This window comes from Chrysochloris asiatica, unplaced genomic scaffold (assembly GCF_000296735.1).
Source record: "Chrysochloris asiatica unplaced genomic scaffold, ChrAsi1.0 scaffold00257, whole genome shotgun sequence".
In the NCBI taxonomy this organism is placed as follows: domain Eukaryota; kingdom Metazoa; phylum Chordata; class Mammalia; order Afrosoricida; family Chrysochloridae; genus Chrysochloris; species Chrysochloris asiatica.
The window spans coordinates 2003103-2020739 of record NW_006408775.1 but is presented as its reverse complement, the minus strand read 5'-3'; the positions used below and the strand labels follow the sequence as shown (position 1 = coordinate 2020739).

Below are 17637 nucleotides of genomic sequence, written 5' to 3'. Positions count from 1 at the left end.
GACCCTGTACAGGGTTTCCGAGGGTGTAAATCTTTACGGGAGTAGAAAGCCTCATCTTTCTCCCGCGGAGCTGCTGGTAGTTTCGAACCGCTGACCTTAAGGTTCGCAGCCCGATTCATAACCACTATGCTACCAGAGCTCCTTAGCCATCCAAAAGATGAAATACTTGGGAACAAGTCTATCTAGAGAAGTAAAAGAGCTATACAAAGAAAACTATAAAACACTACTACAAGAAACCAACCTCATTAACAACCTGCAATACGCAGATGATACAACCTTGCTTGCTGAAAGTGAAGAAGACTTAAAATACTTACTGACGAAGATCAAAGACCACAGTCTTCAGTATGGGTTGCATCCCAATGTAAAGAAAACAAAAATCCTCACCACTGGACCAATAAACAACATTCATATCAATGGAGAAAAGACTGAAGTTGTCAAAGACTTCATTTTGTTAGGATCAATCATCTACTCTCACTGAAGCAGCAGTCAAGAAATCAAACGACGTATTGTATTATGCTGAGTGAAATTAATCAACCACAAAAGGACAGATATTGTATGTCAACCACAAAAGGCCAGGGGGAAGGGGAGGGGCCAAAGGGCAGACATGTGTAAACATGGGTAATAAAGCAGGCAATAAGTAACAAGAGGGAGTTTGGCAGAGGCAAGAGCAAGGTAGCGGGAGACACAGGGAGGAATGCAAGAGTTCACATGGATAGAGGTAAAGACTCTTAACTGATGGTACCCAAAGTATACAATTTGTTGAATGTAAAATTGATTATTTGCTTTGTAAACTGTCTTCAATTCACAATAAAAAGTTTAAAGTAAAACAAAAGGCAAATATAACAGCATATAAAGGAGTAAACCCAAGTAGGATTTATCCCAGGAATGCATGTGTTATTCAACATGTGAAAATCAGTCAGTGCAATACACCATATCAATACAAAGAAGGGATAAACACACACACACATACGCACGATCATCTCAATCAGTACAGAAAATGCATATGGCAAGATACAACACTCTTTCATGATAAAAACATCCAACAAACTAGGAATAGACAGGATTTCTTCAACCTGATCAAAGGCATCCAATGCACAAAGGGAACACCATGCTTCATGGTGAAAGACTGAAATGTCCCCCTTAAGAGCCAAACAACACCAAGACATCTGCCCTCCTTAGTCAACATTGTACTTGAAGTTCCAGGACACTGGAAAGAAGATGTAAAATGATTTCTATTTGCAGATGACATGTTCTTTTATAGAAAATCATAAAGAATCCACAAAAAAACTATCAGAGCTAGTATATGAGCCAGCAAAGTTGCAGGATAGAAAATCAATATATAAAACCCAATTTCTATATACTAGCACTGAATCTGAAACTGGAATTAAGAAGAAAACTCCACTTATAGTAGCATAAAAAAAAAAAAAAAATTTTAACCAAAGAAACATAAGCCGTATGCAAAGAAAACTATAAAACATTGTTGAAGGAAATTTCCGAAGGCCTGAATAAATGGGGGCTCTCCTGAGTCCATGAACTGGAATACTTGAAGTCAGTATGATGGCAATACTTCCCACACTGAGCTACAGAGTCAATACAATCACTATTAAAAGCTAAGTATTTTTGTTTGTTTGTTTTTCAGAAATGGCAACCTGATCCTAAGTTTATTTATAAATTCAAGTTTCTAGAATTCCCAAAAGGATCTTGTCAAAGAACAAAATTATTGGAAGACTCATGCTTCCCAATTCAAAAATGTACCTACAAAGTGACAATATGGCCTCGGCGCAGAGTAAACACATCTATTAAGGGAAAATGGAAAGTCCAGAAAGAAATGCTCACATTTAAGGGCAATTGATTTTCAACAAGTGTGCCAATGAGGGAAAACAGTCTTTTCAACAAATGATGCTGGCCTGGATATTCTCTGCAGTGAAGCGAGACTATTACCTCACACCATACACAAAATCAACTTAGAAAGGATTGAAGATCCAAATGGGAGACCTTAAACCATGTAAGTCTTTGAGGGAAGCATAGGTGTAAATTTTCATGATCTTGGATTCATGACACCAAAGGCACAAGCAATAAAACAGGAGAACAGATCAAGCAGCCTTCATAAAAATTTAAAATGTTTATTCAAGATCAAGATTAAGAAAGTAAAATGTTCAAGTCCTATATATCTGATAAGGAATTTACAGTCAGAATATATGAAAAAGCTCTCCCAATTCCACAACAAAAACATAAATAAAACCATTTTTAAATGGGCAAAGGACTTGACTAGACATTTCTCCAAAGATAAACAAATGACTCATAGGTACATGAAAAGGTGCTCAACATAATTAGTCAACAGGGAAAGTCAAATCGAAATCACAAGGAGACACAGCAGGTGGCTATGGAGTCCTGGTGTGGTGCTGCAGGGTAGGCACTGGACTGTGATCCACAGACTGGTGGTTCAAACCCACCAGCCGTTCTTTGGAAAGTCTATATAGGCTTGCGATGAGTTGGAACCGATTCGACAGTGCTAACAACAGCAGCGAAGGATGGCTATAGTAAAGGAAAGGAAAAAAGAGAGATGGAAGGAAGGGGCTGAAAAGAAAAGAAAAGCAGGAAAGTATGAAAGAAGGAAGGAAGGCAAGAAAGGAAAAGAGCAGCTGGAGCTTGAGGTGAGGAAGCCATGTTTAGTGGCAGTTAGTGAAGGGGAGGGCTGTCAGCATACTCACTCAGCTCTTCCCCACCTGACACATCTCTGTGATTAACTACGCCGACAGACTGGACTGGACCCTGGCTAAGAGGTCTCGCTCTCTCTCGTGTCCTCTGTTGCTGTTTACTTGTTGCTCATTCCAAAGGTAGAAACTACAGACTGGGCCTTTTCTATGCCTAGGACTTAGAGTCTATTGTGCTGAATACAGTAGTGTCTCATGGTGCAGTGAACTGGACGATACTTTCAGAATCGCCGAGTTCTGATTCAGGGAATGTTCCCTTCTACGGTATCTTCAGCACCGCGGCTGTCCAGCGCTACCATCACCGTGACTATGTGGGGAAAGTCACTAAGTGTGATGGCTGAATATTCTGACAATGACTTTGGATTTCTTTGATTAGATTGTTTCCTCCACCATTGTCATTTCCAGTGGGAAATACACGTCATATTGTTTGTTGTTGTTAAGCGGTTCCAACTCAAAGCAACCCTGTACAGAGTTTCCAAGGAGCAGCTGGTAGATTTGAAACACTGACTTTGTGGTTAGCAGTCTGTGCTTACCCTACAGTGCCACACCAGGACTCCAAACACATGTTATAGGACTCCTCACAACAACCAAGAGAGACAGTGTTGGAGAGGATGCGGAGAAATGGGATGTGAAGAGGTACAGCTGCTCAGCCCCTTAACGGTTCAGCCAGTTCTACTCCAGGACAGAGGAGCTGAAAAGACATGCTCATGAAACCTTGCACATGAATGTTCAGAGCAGCATTAGTTACACTGGGCCAAAGTGGGAGCAACTCAAATATCCGCTCCTGGACAGATGAATAAACCAAGTGGATCCAGACCGTGGATGTTTCCGTCATAGAAGGGAGTGCAGTACTGTCTGTGGTACAGCATGGATGAGTCTTGAGAACACCGTACTGAGTGAAAGAAGCCAGGCACACCCAGGAAGCCAAAAGAGATCTGAGAAAGAAAGTGGCTGCCAGGGGCCAGGAGAGGGAGTAAGGAACGAGGTTCCTTCTGGGGCAGTGACAGTGGTCCGGTGTTAGATGGTAACCATGGCCATGCAGTACTGTGAGTACACTGGAAACCGCTGCATTGTACACTTAACAATGGTTGAAATGGTAAATGTTATGTTATGTGAGTTTTATGGCAATAAAAACCAGACAGAGTCGTTTCCGACTCACAGCTGGCAGAGGAGTACTGCCCCATAGAGTCTCCAAGCTGCAGTCTTTACGGAAGCAGACTGCCGCATCTCTCCCCCATGGTGGGAGCAGCCACTGACCTTGCAGTTAGCAGTCTAACGCATAGCCTTCTGCACCACCCGGGAGTCTCCAGTGAAACAACTTCAATCTAATAGCTCTAGAAATGCTTTAACTCCGGAGTCTTGACTTCATGCCCATCTCTTTTACCCCGCCACCCTGGCAGCGGCAGTGAGGCTGAGCACTGCAGATCCTCCCGCTGGGCCCAACAGAAGGACTCAGAGGAGCAAGTCCTTGTCCCACCCACTCACCTGAGCATAGAAGAGCAGGTGCTCGGACACTGTTAGGTCATCAAACAGGATGTCGTGCTGGGGGCACCAGCCCAGGCTCTTTCGAGCTTCATCTACATCATCTGAGATTTCATAGCCGTTGAGATAAACCTTTCCGCTTGAAGCAGGCATGAGACCTAGAAGCAGTGAAAACACATGCGGCAAAGGGCCTGTTCTTATACACGCTGTAGGCGTTGGTGTCACTTGACCCCCTTGAGCAGCGCTAGGATCTGACTTGTTTCCTTGACTGCTTGGTCCGGGAGTCTAGCTGAGCTACCTTTCGGGGATCAAGGACCTCACAGATCTACTTAGGAGGGGAGAACTCCCCTAAGTGGTCATGGTCACTGCCCGAGAGGGGACCATGGCCCTGAGACACTAGTGCACAGCAGTCCAGGAGGCAGGGGCATTTGATCCCAAGTAAGCCCATTAGGGTACTCCTGGGCCACGCCCCAGCTGTCACAATTCCTGCAGCAGGGGCAGCCAAGTCTGCTCAGACCCAGCTTCACCCCTTTGCTGGAAAGTGTATCCATCCCCCAGGAGGAGCGCTGAGGGGCCAGGAACTTCCTTGTAGTCTGGGGTTCTAGCTGCAGACAGGAAGCTCTGGCAGAGCTCCTGGCAGGGTGGAAAAGCCTCAGTCTGAAAGCAATAGTGCAGCCATTTTACAAGTCAATAGTTCGAAACTACCAGCCTTTCTGAGGGAGAAATATGAGGCTTTTTGCTCCCGTAAAGATTTGCAGTCTTGGAAACCCTATTCAGGGTCACTCTGAGTCAGAACTGACTCCACGGCACACCATTTGCTTTACTGTTGTTGGTAAGGGCTGCCGAGTCATTTCTGACTCATAAGGACCCTGTATAGGGTTTCTGAGGAGTGGCTGATGAATTGAACCACCAACCTTGCCCTACAGTGCCACACCAGGGCTCCATTGGTTTGCTTAGTTAAGAGTCAAAGTAATCAAGCACTGCCGGAAAATGCATACCCCACCTGTCCTGGGTTCTTAACTGTGCGTCCTGTTTGAAGTTGGAGTGTTCCTAAGTGCTTGGCTCTGCCTGGAGCCTGGCCCCTGATGAGGAGTGACCATCTGGACAAACAGGCATCAGGACAGTTACTGAGGCCCTCCTTTGAGGTGTTGGGGCGTCATGACCATCTTGTGACTTTGTGTGAATATGAGAATTATAATCCTGGCACGTAGTGTGAGACTATGCTTTGGAGACATAGAGTACAAAGTGCTGGCAACCAAGAGTCTGTTGGACACCAGCGACCCGCCTGTTTGCTGTGAGGTGTTCTGGCAGTGAACTTCCGATGACTGAACACAGACATTCCTCTGTCTTCCTTTATCTGGAGTTGGTAAGAATTGGACGCCGTGGCTCCAGGCCATCTGATTCAAGCTCGGCTACTGAGTCTGTGCTGAGCTTTCTACACTTGTTGTAGTTGTGTGCCCCTGGTTCAGTTCTGACACACGTGACCCAATGGGACAGGGTAGATGTGCGCCCGCTGCCGTAGGCTGCTGTCTTTCCCCTGTGGAGGATGCTGCTGGGCACAAGTCAACCTTTCCTTTTGCAGCCTAACCATGCCCACCAGGGCGCCTTAGAAATGACAGCATCTATTCTGACTCTGAGCAGACTCATCTTTCTCCCAAGGAGTATCTGGTGGATTAGAACCTTGTGATCAACAGCTCAGTGTTTAACCCTCTGTGCCAGCAGACACTATGTAGATGGTAAACAAAAGGTTCACTATTAAAATGTTGATGAAGTCACATGAGGAGAGATGGAGGCAAACATGGAGGTTGCGCTTCATGGCTCCTGGGGGGCTGGAAAAGGTTGGGGGCGCACACACCTGTGAGCACAGAGCAGGTGGTGCTCTTCCCTGCTCCATTATGTCCCAAGAGCACAGTGATCTGCCCCCTGTACAGATTCATCGTCAGGTCCTTGACCGCAGTGCTCCGGTTCCTTCCTGTCTGAAACACCTGCAGGAGAGAGCGTGGGGCCCAGACGTGGGTGCAGCTCTGGGCCCACAGCTACTCCCCTTCCCAGGTCACCGTCAGAGGCCAGGTGGAAATCCCAAAGGGGATGAACTGCCTAGTGATAGATACCCAGGACAGAGTGGGAGAGAGAGGGGGCCTTCTTGGGGCTCCCTAGAACTTGTCACAGGGCACCTGGACCCCTGATGTCTTAGAATGTGGGTGGGATCTCCTTTCTGCACCATCTGAGAAAGAGTGTCCTGCCCCTGGGGGTGGGAACACTGCCCTGAGGACCGTCCTGGACAACACCCTGTTTTTGGTCCAATGTCCCAGCGTTTTGAAACCCATTTCTTTGGAGTCGTCTCACACACACACACACACACACACACACACACGAGCATCAGGCAGCACATTTCTCCTTTTGGTCCAGAGTCGATGAAGCATTTTGCTGGACTTGGGGCCTGGGGTGCAGGTACTGTAAGTGCCCAGGAGCTGTACCCCTTTATAATTCAGGGGTGGCAGGAGAACTCAGACTTCATGTCCCCCTTGCAATGGAAGTGGCCCAGTGATATAACTCAGGGCAATAAGAGTGAGGGGACAGCTAATGAAGGCCTTCTATGAAAGTAGGAGGGAGAGAAAGGGGGGGGGTGAGGAGAGAGGAAGTAGGGAAGGCAGGGAGGAGGGAGGGAGAGAGGGAAAGGAGAAGGAAGGAGGGAAGAAAGAGAAGCGAAGAGGAGGGAAGGAGGGGAGACAAGGTGGGAGGAAACAGAGAAGGGAGGAGGGAGGGAGAAGGAAGGTATGGCCTGAGTTTGCTTCCTTGGCTGTAATGCTGCAGAGAAGAGCCAGCCAGGCTGTGTGTCAGTGTGTCAGTGTGTCCATGTGTCCATGTGTCCAGGAGGTGGGGGTGGCACTGGGAGAAGACCATTCTTAGAAAGACCATCTGAGCCCTCCACTCGTAACTGGAAATGGATATTTTAAGGTGTATTCCTAACATTGAGGGTAGCATTGCAAAGGGGAATCTGGATGAAACAGAGGCCTGCTTGGGCTAATCCTTAAATTCTCAGGGAAGAGTTAGGGAGTGGATACCTTGTACAGATGCTGGATTTCGACACCTTTCATCAAACCCTCCGGCTCCTCTTGAATAAATTCCCTCTTTGGAACTTTCCTGAAGCTCTTGCTGTGCAACACGGAGTGAGTAAGAGGGATGGGTTTTCCACGCCAGTAGGAGGGCTGGAGAAGAAGTCACTTACACATGAATATATTGCCAGGAACTGACTCTAGTTGTAGGAAATAAATTTTGTTGTACACAAAATTCCTTTATCACCCCCATGGGCACCAGGCTTTCTGGGGACACTGAGGCTGGATGAACCCCTGAAACTATGCACTGAGATCATGTTTAAACATCAAACCAAAACTATCCCTGAAGTCTTAAAACTCAACAGTCTAGGTTCACAAGTACAGAGTGTCCGCATTGAGCATGTGCTCTTTCAAGAAAATCTATTTGGGGTCAGACAAGGGCAACTCAAAAGATTACAGAGGACACTTAGGGGGCAGTAAGTTGATGTTCATGGGGCAGAACAGCTCAGGGAAGAAGGGGAGAATGTCACCAAAATGTCCACATAGAAATGGCTAAGTTGATGTCCATTTTATCGAGTATGAGGAGGTTTCAGAGTCCTGGTGTGGCGCAGTGGGTTAATGCGCTGGACTGCTGGCTCAGTTTGAGCCAGCTGCTCCTAGGAAACCCTATACAGGGTGCTATGGGTCAGAACTCGGTGAGTTCATGGAAAATGGAATGAAAAGATACTGGATTTTCCCCCACAAACTTTTAGAAGCCCTTTCTAGATTCCGCATATCCTGAACAACAAAGTGAAACCATTTAAAAAATTCTTTTTTCCCAGTTTCTTTGCTGGATCATTTAACCGGTGCCTGGAGAAGTCAGGTAGCTTGTTCACGCTTCTGCCGCTAATGAACTGCATTTCAGGCCACAGCCCAAGGCCCCCAGGACAGCGCTACCCAGGATGTCTCCTATCTGGGGCCCTGGGGGAGCCAATAGGGTGGCAGTTGGCGTCCCTATGGACTGGGGAAATGCCAGAGCTGCGACGTACCCATGTCTCCAAACTCTAAGGAAGGGTCTGAGAAGGGCAGGGGCAGCTGTGCCACCAGGGACCACCGAGTGAGGACTGAGTCATCGTGTCACACCCAACTGTGAGAAAGCCTTTTCTCACAGGGGGGACTCTGGGGGTGGGGTCAGTGACGCTGCCCCTGTCCCAGTGTGGACTCCCAGAGACCTCCTCCAAGGGCCAGCCTGACTCCATGGAGTCCCGTTGTCCAGCGCGGTGTGTGGTGTGGACACCCTGTCGGCAGTGAGACAGAACATGTCTCCAGTTACAGCCAATGGTGTTGGGGAGTTCAGGTGAGAGCTTTCCTGGGTTTTATGATTTCAATCAGGACTCCATCCCTGAGTGGGGTAAGACCCTGCTGACAAACAGGGAACATTCTAAAGGCCATCTGAAACTCAGCAGCCTCAGGGCTCACCATGACAAGGAAGTACCAGGGCTTGGCTGTGCCATACTGCCCTGGGAAGACGGACTCCAGGTACCAGGCTACCAGGCCATACAGGAAGGTGTCCAGCAGTAGCAACAGCAGCACATGAGTGAAGTTGAAGTCGGCGTTGACGCTGCCGAGGTTCCTCCACTGAATGCCTTCACCTGGGGAGATGCGGGACCCTTTACTAAGTCAGTCCCACCCAGACTGCAGTCGGGGATCAGGCCAATGACACAACGGGGCTGCTTCTGTCTGTGTATTTGGGGACAAACACTGGTCACAGGAAAGCACAAGGTGAGGCTTGTTGGTTTCTTCCATAAAAGGAAACATTTTCATTGTTGCCAAAAGGTGGCAGTAGTTTCATTGGCACCAAGAATGAAGCCGCTTAGGGTGCTGAGAGGCGTCTCCATGCTTCTGCACCTGCTACTGGCCCCCCTTCAATTCTCCCCTCAAAGGCCAGCACATTAGCTCCTTACCCAAAATAGTGCAGGCCCACTTCCCTTGTATGGGTGAGAGGTCTGGGCCGTGTGCTTTAGGGCGCAACCGACTCCACTATACTTTCGGTGGGGGGTGGGGGTGGCGGTAGGGCCCAGTGTGGGCCAGTTGGGGCCAAGGACTACGACTTAGTGTAGGATCTAGTACAATCTCTCCAACCTGAGGCTTGGGGCCTCATGCACAGCAGACATTCCAAACCCAGTCTCAGAACCATTGCCTATGGGACAACGAGTCTATGGGGCAGAGCAGAACAGCCCCGGAGGGTTTCCCAGGCTGTGAATCATTGCAGAAGCAGACAGCCACATCTTTCTCTCACAGAGAGGCTGGTGGGTTCAAACCATCAGCCTTTTGGTTAGCAACCAAGAGTTTTAACCTGAATAAAAGTTGGCCACGCTTTTCATTTCAAGCATTCAAGATACTGGGCACAGGATGCTGTCCTTGGAGGACTTGTCGATTCCTACCTCCTAGCCAGCCCATGTGGCACAGCAGACCTGCCCCAGAGGCTTCCCAAGGCTGGAAACCATTATGGAAACAGACAGCTACATCGCTCTCCCACAGAGCCATTGGTGGGTTCCATCCAAGGGCTTTAGACACTGAGCCATCAGGGCTCCTTAGCACCTACCACAGTTCCAAATATACTGTAAATGCTCAAAACACTGACTGAAACGTGCTCATTTCAAACGTTTCCCCTCTTTTTTTTTGTTGTTGTTGTTGAGAATATACACAGCAAAACATACCACCTCAACCATGTCTACATGGTCCAATCCAGGGACACTGACTGCCTTCTTCAAGTTGTGTGGCCACTCCCATCCTTTTCTGAACTGTCCCTTTCCCGGTCACATCCACTCACTGCCCCTTAGCTTTCTGTGTCATTGTGGGAGTTGCTGAGGTCAAGTTGATTCCATCTAGGCCCATCTTGAAAGAACACAAGGCTCAAGGCAAACATTCTTGCCTAGTGAAGCTAAACCACTGTTTGGTTTTGAGATGAATTCAGGGGACGTTTTTGGGGGATCTTAGGGCAATAGTTGTGTGTGTATGTGTCTGTGTATGTATGTGTGTGGTGGGGGACCAGTGGTTTTTATCTGAAAACCAAGGCCCACCTAGTGTGTTAGCTATGCGGCAAACCAACAAGGCAGTGTAGTAAAGCATACAGGGAAAGAGAGAGCTCACCTTTGGCCTCTGATAAGGATATGAATCGGATCCCCAGGGCCATGGCGACGTTTGAGAAGAGACAAGAGATGACCTTTTGGAGGTGGCTTCTCTGGGTGTAGCTGAAAGTAATGTACAGGTACGGCAGGTAGGTGAAGAAGAAGATGATGCCTCCTGCAGCCGTTGCAACGTGGGCTACCAGTTCCAGGGAAGACACAGAAAAAGTATTCAGAACTGATGTATGAAGAAGTGCAGCACAAGCCCTAAACCCCGGCCCCAGGAGAGAAGGTGTCTCTGTGTGTGTCGCCGCGTTTCCGAAGGGAAGCCACCTTTTCAGATATTTTGACAGGCGCTTTCTATACTTGTACTTTCCCTCTTAAAAGATAACAGGCCTTGTGGAGCTCGATCCTCACCGATGTATCCATTGAACTTCAATTGAGAATGTTTGTGTGTTACGAACGTGAAAAGACATCCTACAGAGTGGATGAAATATTCATAAATCATACAGTTGATAAAGTTTACTAACCAGAAGGAAGAAAACCTCTGACATCTCAACAACAGACAGACAGACCAACCAATGGCAAAAATGGGCAAAGACTTGAAAAGACGTACAGTAAGCACATGCAGAGACGCTCAGCATCATTAGTCACCACTGACATCTAAATCAGAACCATATCGAGATATGACTTCATATCCAGTAAATGGTCGTTTCGAAAAGAGGAAGTCTAGCACATATGGGTGAGCGTGTAGAGGAGCTGGACTCCTTGAACTTTGCAGGCGAGATTGTAAAGCAGTGCTGTGAAAACGGAAAGGTAGTTCTTTAAAAAGTGACCCAATTCACAGGGACCCCAGGGACCCCATGTGTGATAGGGCAGTGTTTGAACCCACTGTTGTGGCCACTGTGCCAGCCCACCTCATTAGGAGCTCCCTTTCTGCACTCACTCTCTACATGTTGTAGTTGTTAAATAGTGTCGGGTCGGTTCCAACTCAAAGCGACCGTCGAGGGTTTTCACAGAGCCACAAATGACCTTGCAGTTTATTCTACAGTGTCACACCAGGCCTCCACTCTGTTGTTGTAAGTGTCATCAAGTCAGTTCCGACTCATATAGGGTTTCCAAGAAGCAGCTGGTGAGCCTGGAACTGTCAGCTTTGTGGATCAAACTGACTTTGCAATCCAATGCATTAACCCCACAGAGCCACACCAGGACTCAACTACAGGACTTAGTAATTCCACTCCAAGGTATGCGAGGGTAAGTCAAAGTGTTCCAGTTAATACACGAACAGATTTATTCTAAACAAAGCATGTCTAAACATGTCCCTGTGATCAGTGGGTGGCTGTAGACAAGTCCCCTCATAAATACACCTTACTTGGTCTTGTTAGGGTGCCTTCACAAATAGTCCAATCAAAACAGTACCTTCCAAGAAAATGCCATGAAGTGAAATCCATAGATCTTAAATGCATAATCAAATGAGTTTTTAGGAATGTGCCCCAAATCATGAAATCTCTTTCTATCATGCCAGAAAATTATCTTTGGTCCCTTTCCAGTAAAGCCACAACATACAGAAAGTCACTTCTTTTCTGAGTTCTACCATGTATTAATTTCATCTTTTGCAGAACTTAATAGTAAGAGAACCATGAACTATGCAGTCTGTTGTATAAGGCTTACTTTATCTCAATATGTTTTCATTTGCTTTTTGGAGTCATCCATGTTGTTACATGTCTCACTAGTTCAATCCACTCATAGTCAAAACACTGCCCAATCCTGGGCCTACCTCACAGTTGTTGCCACACTTGAGTCCACTGATGCTGCCACTTTGCCAATCCATCTCATTGGGGGGTCTTCTTCTTTTTCTCTAACCCTCCACCTTACCAAACATGATATCCTTTTCCAGTGACTGTTCCCTCTCATGCCCAAAGTATGAGAGATGAAGTTTGGCCATCCTCGTCTCCAAGGAGCACTCTAGCTGCACTTCTTCCAAATGGATCTATTGGTTCTTTTGGCGGCCCATGGCACTTTCAATATTCTCCTCCAACACCATAACTCAAATGCAGCAATTCTTCTACGGTCTTCCTTATTCACTGTACAGCTTTTGTATGTGTTTGAGGTTATCGAAAATATCATGGCTTGGGTCAGGTTCACCTTAGTCCTCAAGCTGCCATCTTTGTTCTTCAACAATTTAAAAAGGTCTTGTGCAGCAGATTTGCCTAATGCAACACGTCATTTGATTTCTTGGCTGCTGCTTCTGTGAGTGTTGATGGTGGATCCAAGAAGAATGAAGTCCTTGACAACTTCAATCTTGCTCTATGTAGATTCCTCATGAGCACATTAAATGTTCTGGAATATTCATACTTTGCAATGTTGTCCATAGCTTGTCATGATCTCCACAATCAAAAGCCTTTGCATAGTCAATAAAGCACAGGTAAACATTTTTTTCTGGTATTCTCTGTTTTCAGCCAAGATCCATCAGATACCAGCAATGATATCCCTCATTCCACGTCCTCTTCTGAATCCAGCTTGAACCTCTGGAAGTTCTCTGTCAATGTATGCTTGAAGCCTTTTCTGTATTACCTTTAGTAAAACTTTACTCACATGGGATATCAAAGAGATTGTCCAATGATTTCTGCATTCCGTTGGGTCACCTCTCTTTGGAATGGGCATAAATATGGATCTCTTCCAATCAGTTGGCCAGATAGTTATCTTCCAAATGTCTTGGCATAGATGACTGAGTGCCTCCTGTGCTGCCTCACTTTCTTGAAAAAGTTTAATTTTTATTTATCAGTTCCTGGTGCCTTGTTCTTTGCCAATTCCTTCAATGCACCTTGGACTTCTTCCTTCAGTATCATTGGCTCTTGATCATATGCTACCTCTTAAAATGGATGAACATCAACCATTTCCTTTTGGTACAGTGACTTTGTTTTTTCCAGGTGACCTTTGAAATTTTCTGCTCAGCAGTTTTGCCTCCTCATTTCTTCCATGTGCTTTAGCATCTCTATGCTGGAGAGCAAGTTTCAGTGTCTCTTCTGACATGCATGTGGATCTTTTCCTTATTTCTTGTGTTACATTACATTACCATGATTACAGCTCATCCATTTTGCTCTTGACAACATTTACTCTTTGTGTTTCTGGACTCAGATCTAAGAAATCTTTGTTTGATCCAAGATCATAGAAGTTATTCCCATGCTTTCTTTTAAGAGTTTCATGGTTTTTATATGTAGGTCTATGACCCCCTTTGAATTAGGTTTTGTGTGTGCTATGGAACAGGAGTCCAACTTCAGTTCTTTGCATGTGGTTATCCAGTTGTCCCAGCATCAACTGGTGAAAATATCATTTGTTCCTCATTGAATTGTGGGGATCCCTTTGTTGAAAATGAATTATTATATTTGTTGCATTGCCTGGTAATTTTTTCCTTTTACTTGGCACTCTTTTTTGCTATTTTCTTTTTACTCTAATCCTAATTTATTGTACTTCTTACCTCATTGGTTTCATATCTTATTTCTAGTGCTCTGCTTATTCCTTGTACTTGACTCTGAGTTTAGCTTTTCCGGTTCAATCTTGGGCAGCCCTTAGCCTTAGGATGTAGGGGTGACAGTCACTCCTGTCATGGGTACTGCACAGCTGTGTGGAGCAGGGAATTAGATTCAGAGTTTTCCTCAGGAGTTGGTGTCCAGCCTCCTTCAACATCCCAAACCATCCACGTCTGTCTTGTGGTTAGGTGCCGTCAAGTCAGTTTCGACTCATAGCGACCCTATGCACAACAGAACAAAATGCTACAGGGTCCCGAGTCAGCCTCACAATTGACATGATTTTAGAGTTCATTGTTGCTACCACTGTGTCCGTTCATTACATTGGGAAGCTTCACTTTTGTCGCTGACCCTCCACTTTTCTAAGCATGACGTCCTCTTCCAGGGTCTGGTCTCTCCTGACAACATGTTCAAAGTACAACAGAAGAAGTCTTGTCATCCTCACATCTAAAGAGCATTCTGATTGTACTTCTTCCAAGTTAGTCCATGGTACTTTCAATATTTCACCCAACACCATAATTTAAATGCATCAATGGTCTTGTTTATTAATTGTTCAATTTTCACATGCATATGAGGTGACTGAAAGTACCAAGGCTTGGTCAGGTGCACCTAAGTCCTCAAACTGCTATGTCTGCTCTTGGACACTTTAAAGAGGTCTTGTACAGCAGGGTGGCTTCTAACACGATATGATTTAAATTCTTTGATTGCTGCTTCCATGAACATTAATTGTGGACCCAAGCAAAATGAAGTCTTTGACATTTGCTTTAGCATCTCTATGCTGGAGAACACATTTCAGAATCTCTTCTGACATCCATTTTGGTCTTTTCCTGTTTTCTTGTCTTCTTAGTGACCTTTTGCTTACTTCCTGTATGATCTTGATGTCATCCCATAACTATTCTGGTCTTCAATCATTAGTGTCTAATTTCTTAAATCAGTTATTGAGATGATCTCTAAATTCAGGTGGGATATGTTCTGGGTATATTTTAGCTCTGCTGAAGTTGTTTTAATTTTCTTCGCTTCAGCCTGAACTTGCATATGAGAAATTAAGGGTCTGTTCCACAGTCTGCTCCTGGCTTTGTTTTGGCTGGTGATATGGTACCATGTTTGGTAAGGTAAAGGGTCAGAGAGAAAGAGGAAGACTCCCAATGAGATGGATTGGCCAAGTGGCAGCATGGATGAACTCAATCATGGCAATAGTAGTGAGGTTGGCCCAAGATTGGGCAGTGTTTCCTTCTGCTGTGCATAAGGTTGCTATGAGTCAGTAGCACCTAACAACAACAACATGGTGCTTTATCATCACCTCATTACACAGATGTAATCAATTTGATTTCTGTGTATTCCATCTCATGAGATCCATGTGTATAATCATCTTTTGTGTTGTTTAAAACAGGTATTTGCAATGAAGTCATTGGTCTTGCAAAATTCTATCATGCAATATCCAGCATCATTTCTATCACCAAGGCTGTATTTTCCAACGACTGATCCTTCTTCTTTGCTTCCAGTTTTCGCATTCCAATAGCCAGTAATTATCAATACACCTTGATTACACTTTTGATCAATTTCAGATTGAAGAAGTTGATAGAATTCTTTAATTTCATCATCACTGGCTTTAGTGGTTGGTGCATAAATTTGAATAATAGTTGTACTAACTGGTCTTCTTTGTAGGCATACGGATAGTATCCTATCACAGACAGCATTGTATTACAAGATAGATTTTGAAATGTTCTTTTTGATGATGAGTGTGATGTTGTTGATCTTCAATTTGCCATTTCTGGCATAGTAAACCATGTGGCTGTCATATTCAAAATGGCCATACCAGTCCATTTCAGCTCACAAATGCTAGGATATTGATGTTTATGTATTCCATTTCATTTTTGACAACATCCAAATTTCCTAGATTCATACTTCTTACATTCCATGTTTTGACTATTAATGGATGTTTGAGAGCTGTTTGTTATCATTTTGAGTTGTGCCCCATCAGCACATGAAGGTCCCAAAAGCTTGACTGTGTTCATGTCATTAAAGCCAATTCTGCTTAGAGGAGGCCAATCTTCCCCCGTCATATTTTGAATGCCTTCCAACCTTAGGTGCTCGTCTTCTGGCAGCACCTCAGACACTACTCCACTGCTATTCATAAAGTTTTCCGAGGTTAACCATTCAGAAGTAGTCCACCTTCCTTCCTTCCTGTCGGTCTTAGTCTGGAAGCTTAATTGAAACCTGTCCACCATAGGTGAGCCTGCTGGCTTCTAAAATGATGGTAGCATTATTTGATGCAGCATTACAGCATCACAAAAGCCGTTACAGTACAACAAACTGAAAGATGAATGGTAGCTGTCCACCTTGGCAGAATCAGTATTTTTCAGGGCCCACATGTTAGAACTTTCCATTCAATGTAAAATATTCAGGCATGCAAATAATAATCTGCTCGATTTCACCTTAGCGTGTTTCTTTTTGTCCCCATTCTCTTTAAGCCTCTTTCATCAGCCACTGTTGGACCTGTCCTCCATCACTGCTTCTACCTTTGCCTGTCTAGGCGGAGCCATACTTCAATTCTCCTGCGCTCTGACTTCATGCCTATTATTTTTATCACTAGCTTCAGAGGTAACACCCTTTTTCTCATGGGAAGGAATTCCTCATTTAGTCTGGGACCTCAAGAGCCAACTTACTGTTGTGCCCCAATTTCACAACCAAGAAGTGGGAAACAATTTGCCCTGGATATCTTATTTTTACCTTTTTTTCCCAAATGAGACTTACTGCTTGTGTTCATTAGACAGGCCATTTAGAAGTCAGAAGGTGCTGTTAAGTTGATTCCGACTCAGAGCACAACAGAATGAAGCGCCATCCTCCCAATCACTGTGACGCGTGAGCCCAATACTGCTGCCCCTGTGCCAATCCATCTCCTTGAGGGGCTTCCTCTTTTCTGTTGACCCTCCATTTTACCTAGCCTGATGGCCTTCTCCAGGGACTGGTCCCTCCCGATAATATGTCCGAATTATGAGAGACAAGGCCTTGCGATCCTGGACTCTAAGGAGCATCCTGACTGTACTTCTTCTAACATGGATTTGTTTGTTCTTTTAGCAGTCTGTGGGTTGCCTTTGTTTTTGTTTTTTTTAAAGCTTTTTATTGTGAAATGAGTGAAGCTTTACAGAGCAGATCATCAGTTTTACATTCAACAAATTCATTACATGGTTGCAATCCCCTCCATGTACCATCAGTTAACAGCATTTGTCTCTATTTACTTAACTACTTCATTCCTCCCTGGGTCTTCTGCTACCTTCTTCTTTCCTTTGCTAACTTCCCTCTCATTGTATATTGCCTACCCTGTCATCCATGTTAACATGTGCCTACCTGCTAGCCCCTTCCTCCCAACTATCCTAGATTGTTTCCTTTATTAAGAAAACATTTTCTTAGCTTTTTACAACCTTGGTCTCATACAATGTTTGTCCTTTTGTGGTTGGCTAGTTTCACTCAGCATAATGGCCTCCAGGCTCAACGATGTTGTGAGGTGCTTCACAGATTCACCCTTATTCTGCAAAGCTTTTGTAGCATTCCGTTGTGTACATGAACAAAGTGTGTTTAACCATCCTTCTGTTGATGGGTATTTAGGCTGTTTCCATCTTTTTGATATGTCTCTCGTAGACAGCATTTTGAAGGATCCTGTTTTCTTATCCATTCTGCTCTTTATGTCTCTTCACTGGTACAGTTAATCCATTGATATTCAGTGTAATTATCAATAGGTATGAACTGATTG

At 45.1% G+C, this 17637-nt stretch overlaps 1 protein-coding gene across 1 annotated transcript in view; it reads right to left on the bottom strand.

Annotated features, from left to right (window-relative positions):
• The window catches only part of LOC102812607 (ATP-binding cassette sub-family A member 3-like), a 116790-nt gene that overhangs the window by 49882 nt on the left and 49271 nt on the right, over nucleotides 1-17637 (bottom strand). The window contains exons 8-12 of the mRNA XM_006873962.1: nucleotides 10385-10558; nucleotides 8711-8883; nucleotides 8401-8529; nucleotides 6052-6181; nucleotides 4200-4354 (exon numbers count right to left, since the gene is read on the bottom strand). Of these exons, the coding sequence (XP_006874024.1) occupies nucleotides 4200-4354; nucleotides 6052-6181; nucleotides 8401-8529; nucleotides 8711-8883; nucleotides 10385-10558 (761 nt within the window). The remainder of the gene's footprint in view (nucleotides 1-4199; nucleotides 4355-6051; nucleotides 6182-8400; nucleotides 8530-8710; nucleotides 8884-10384; nucleotides 10559-17637) is intronic.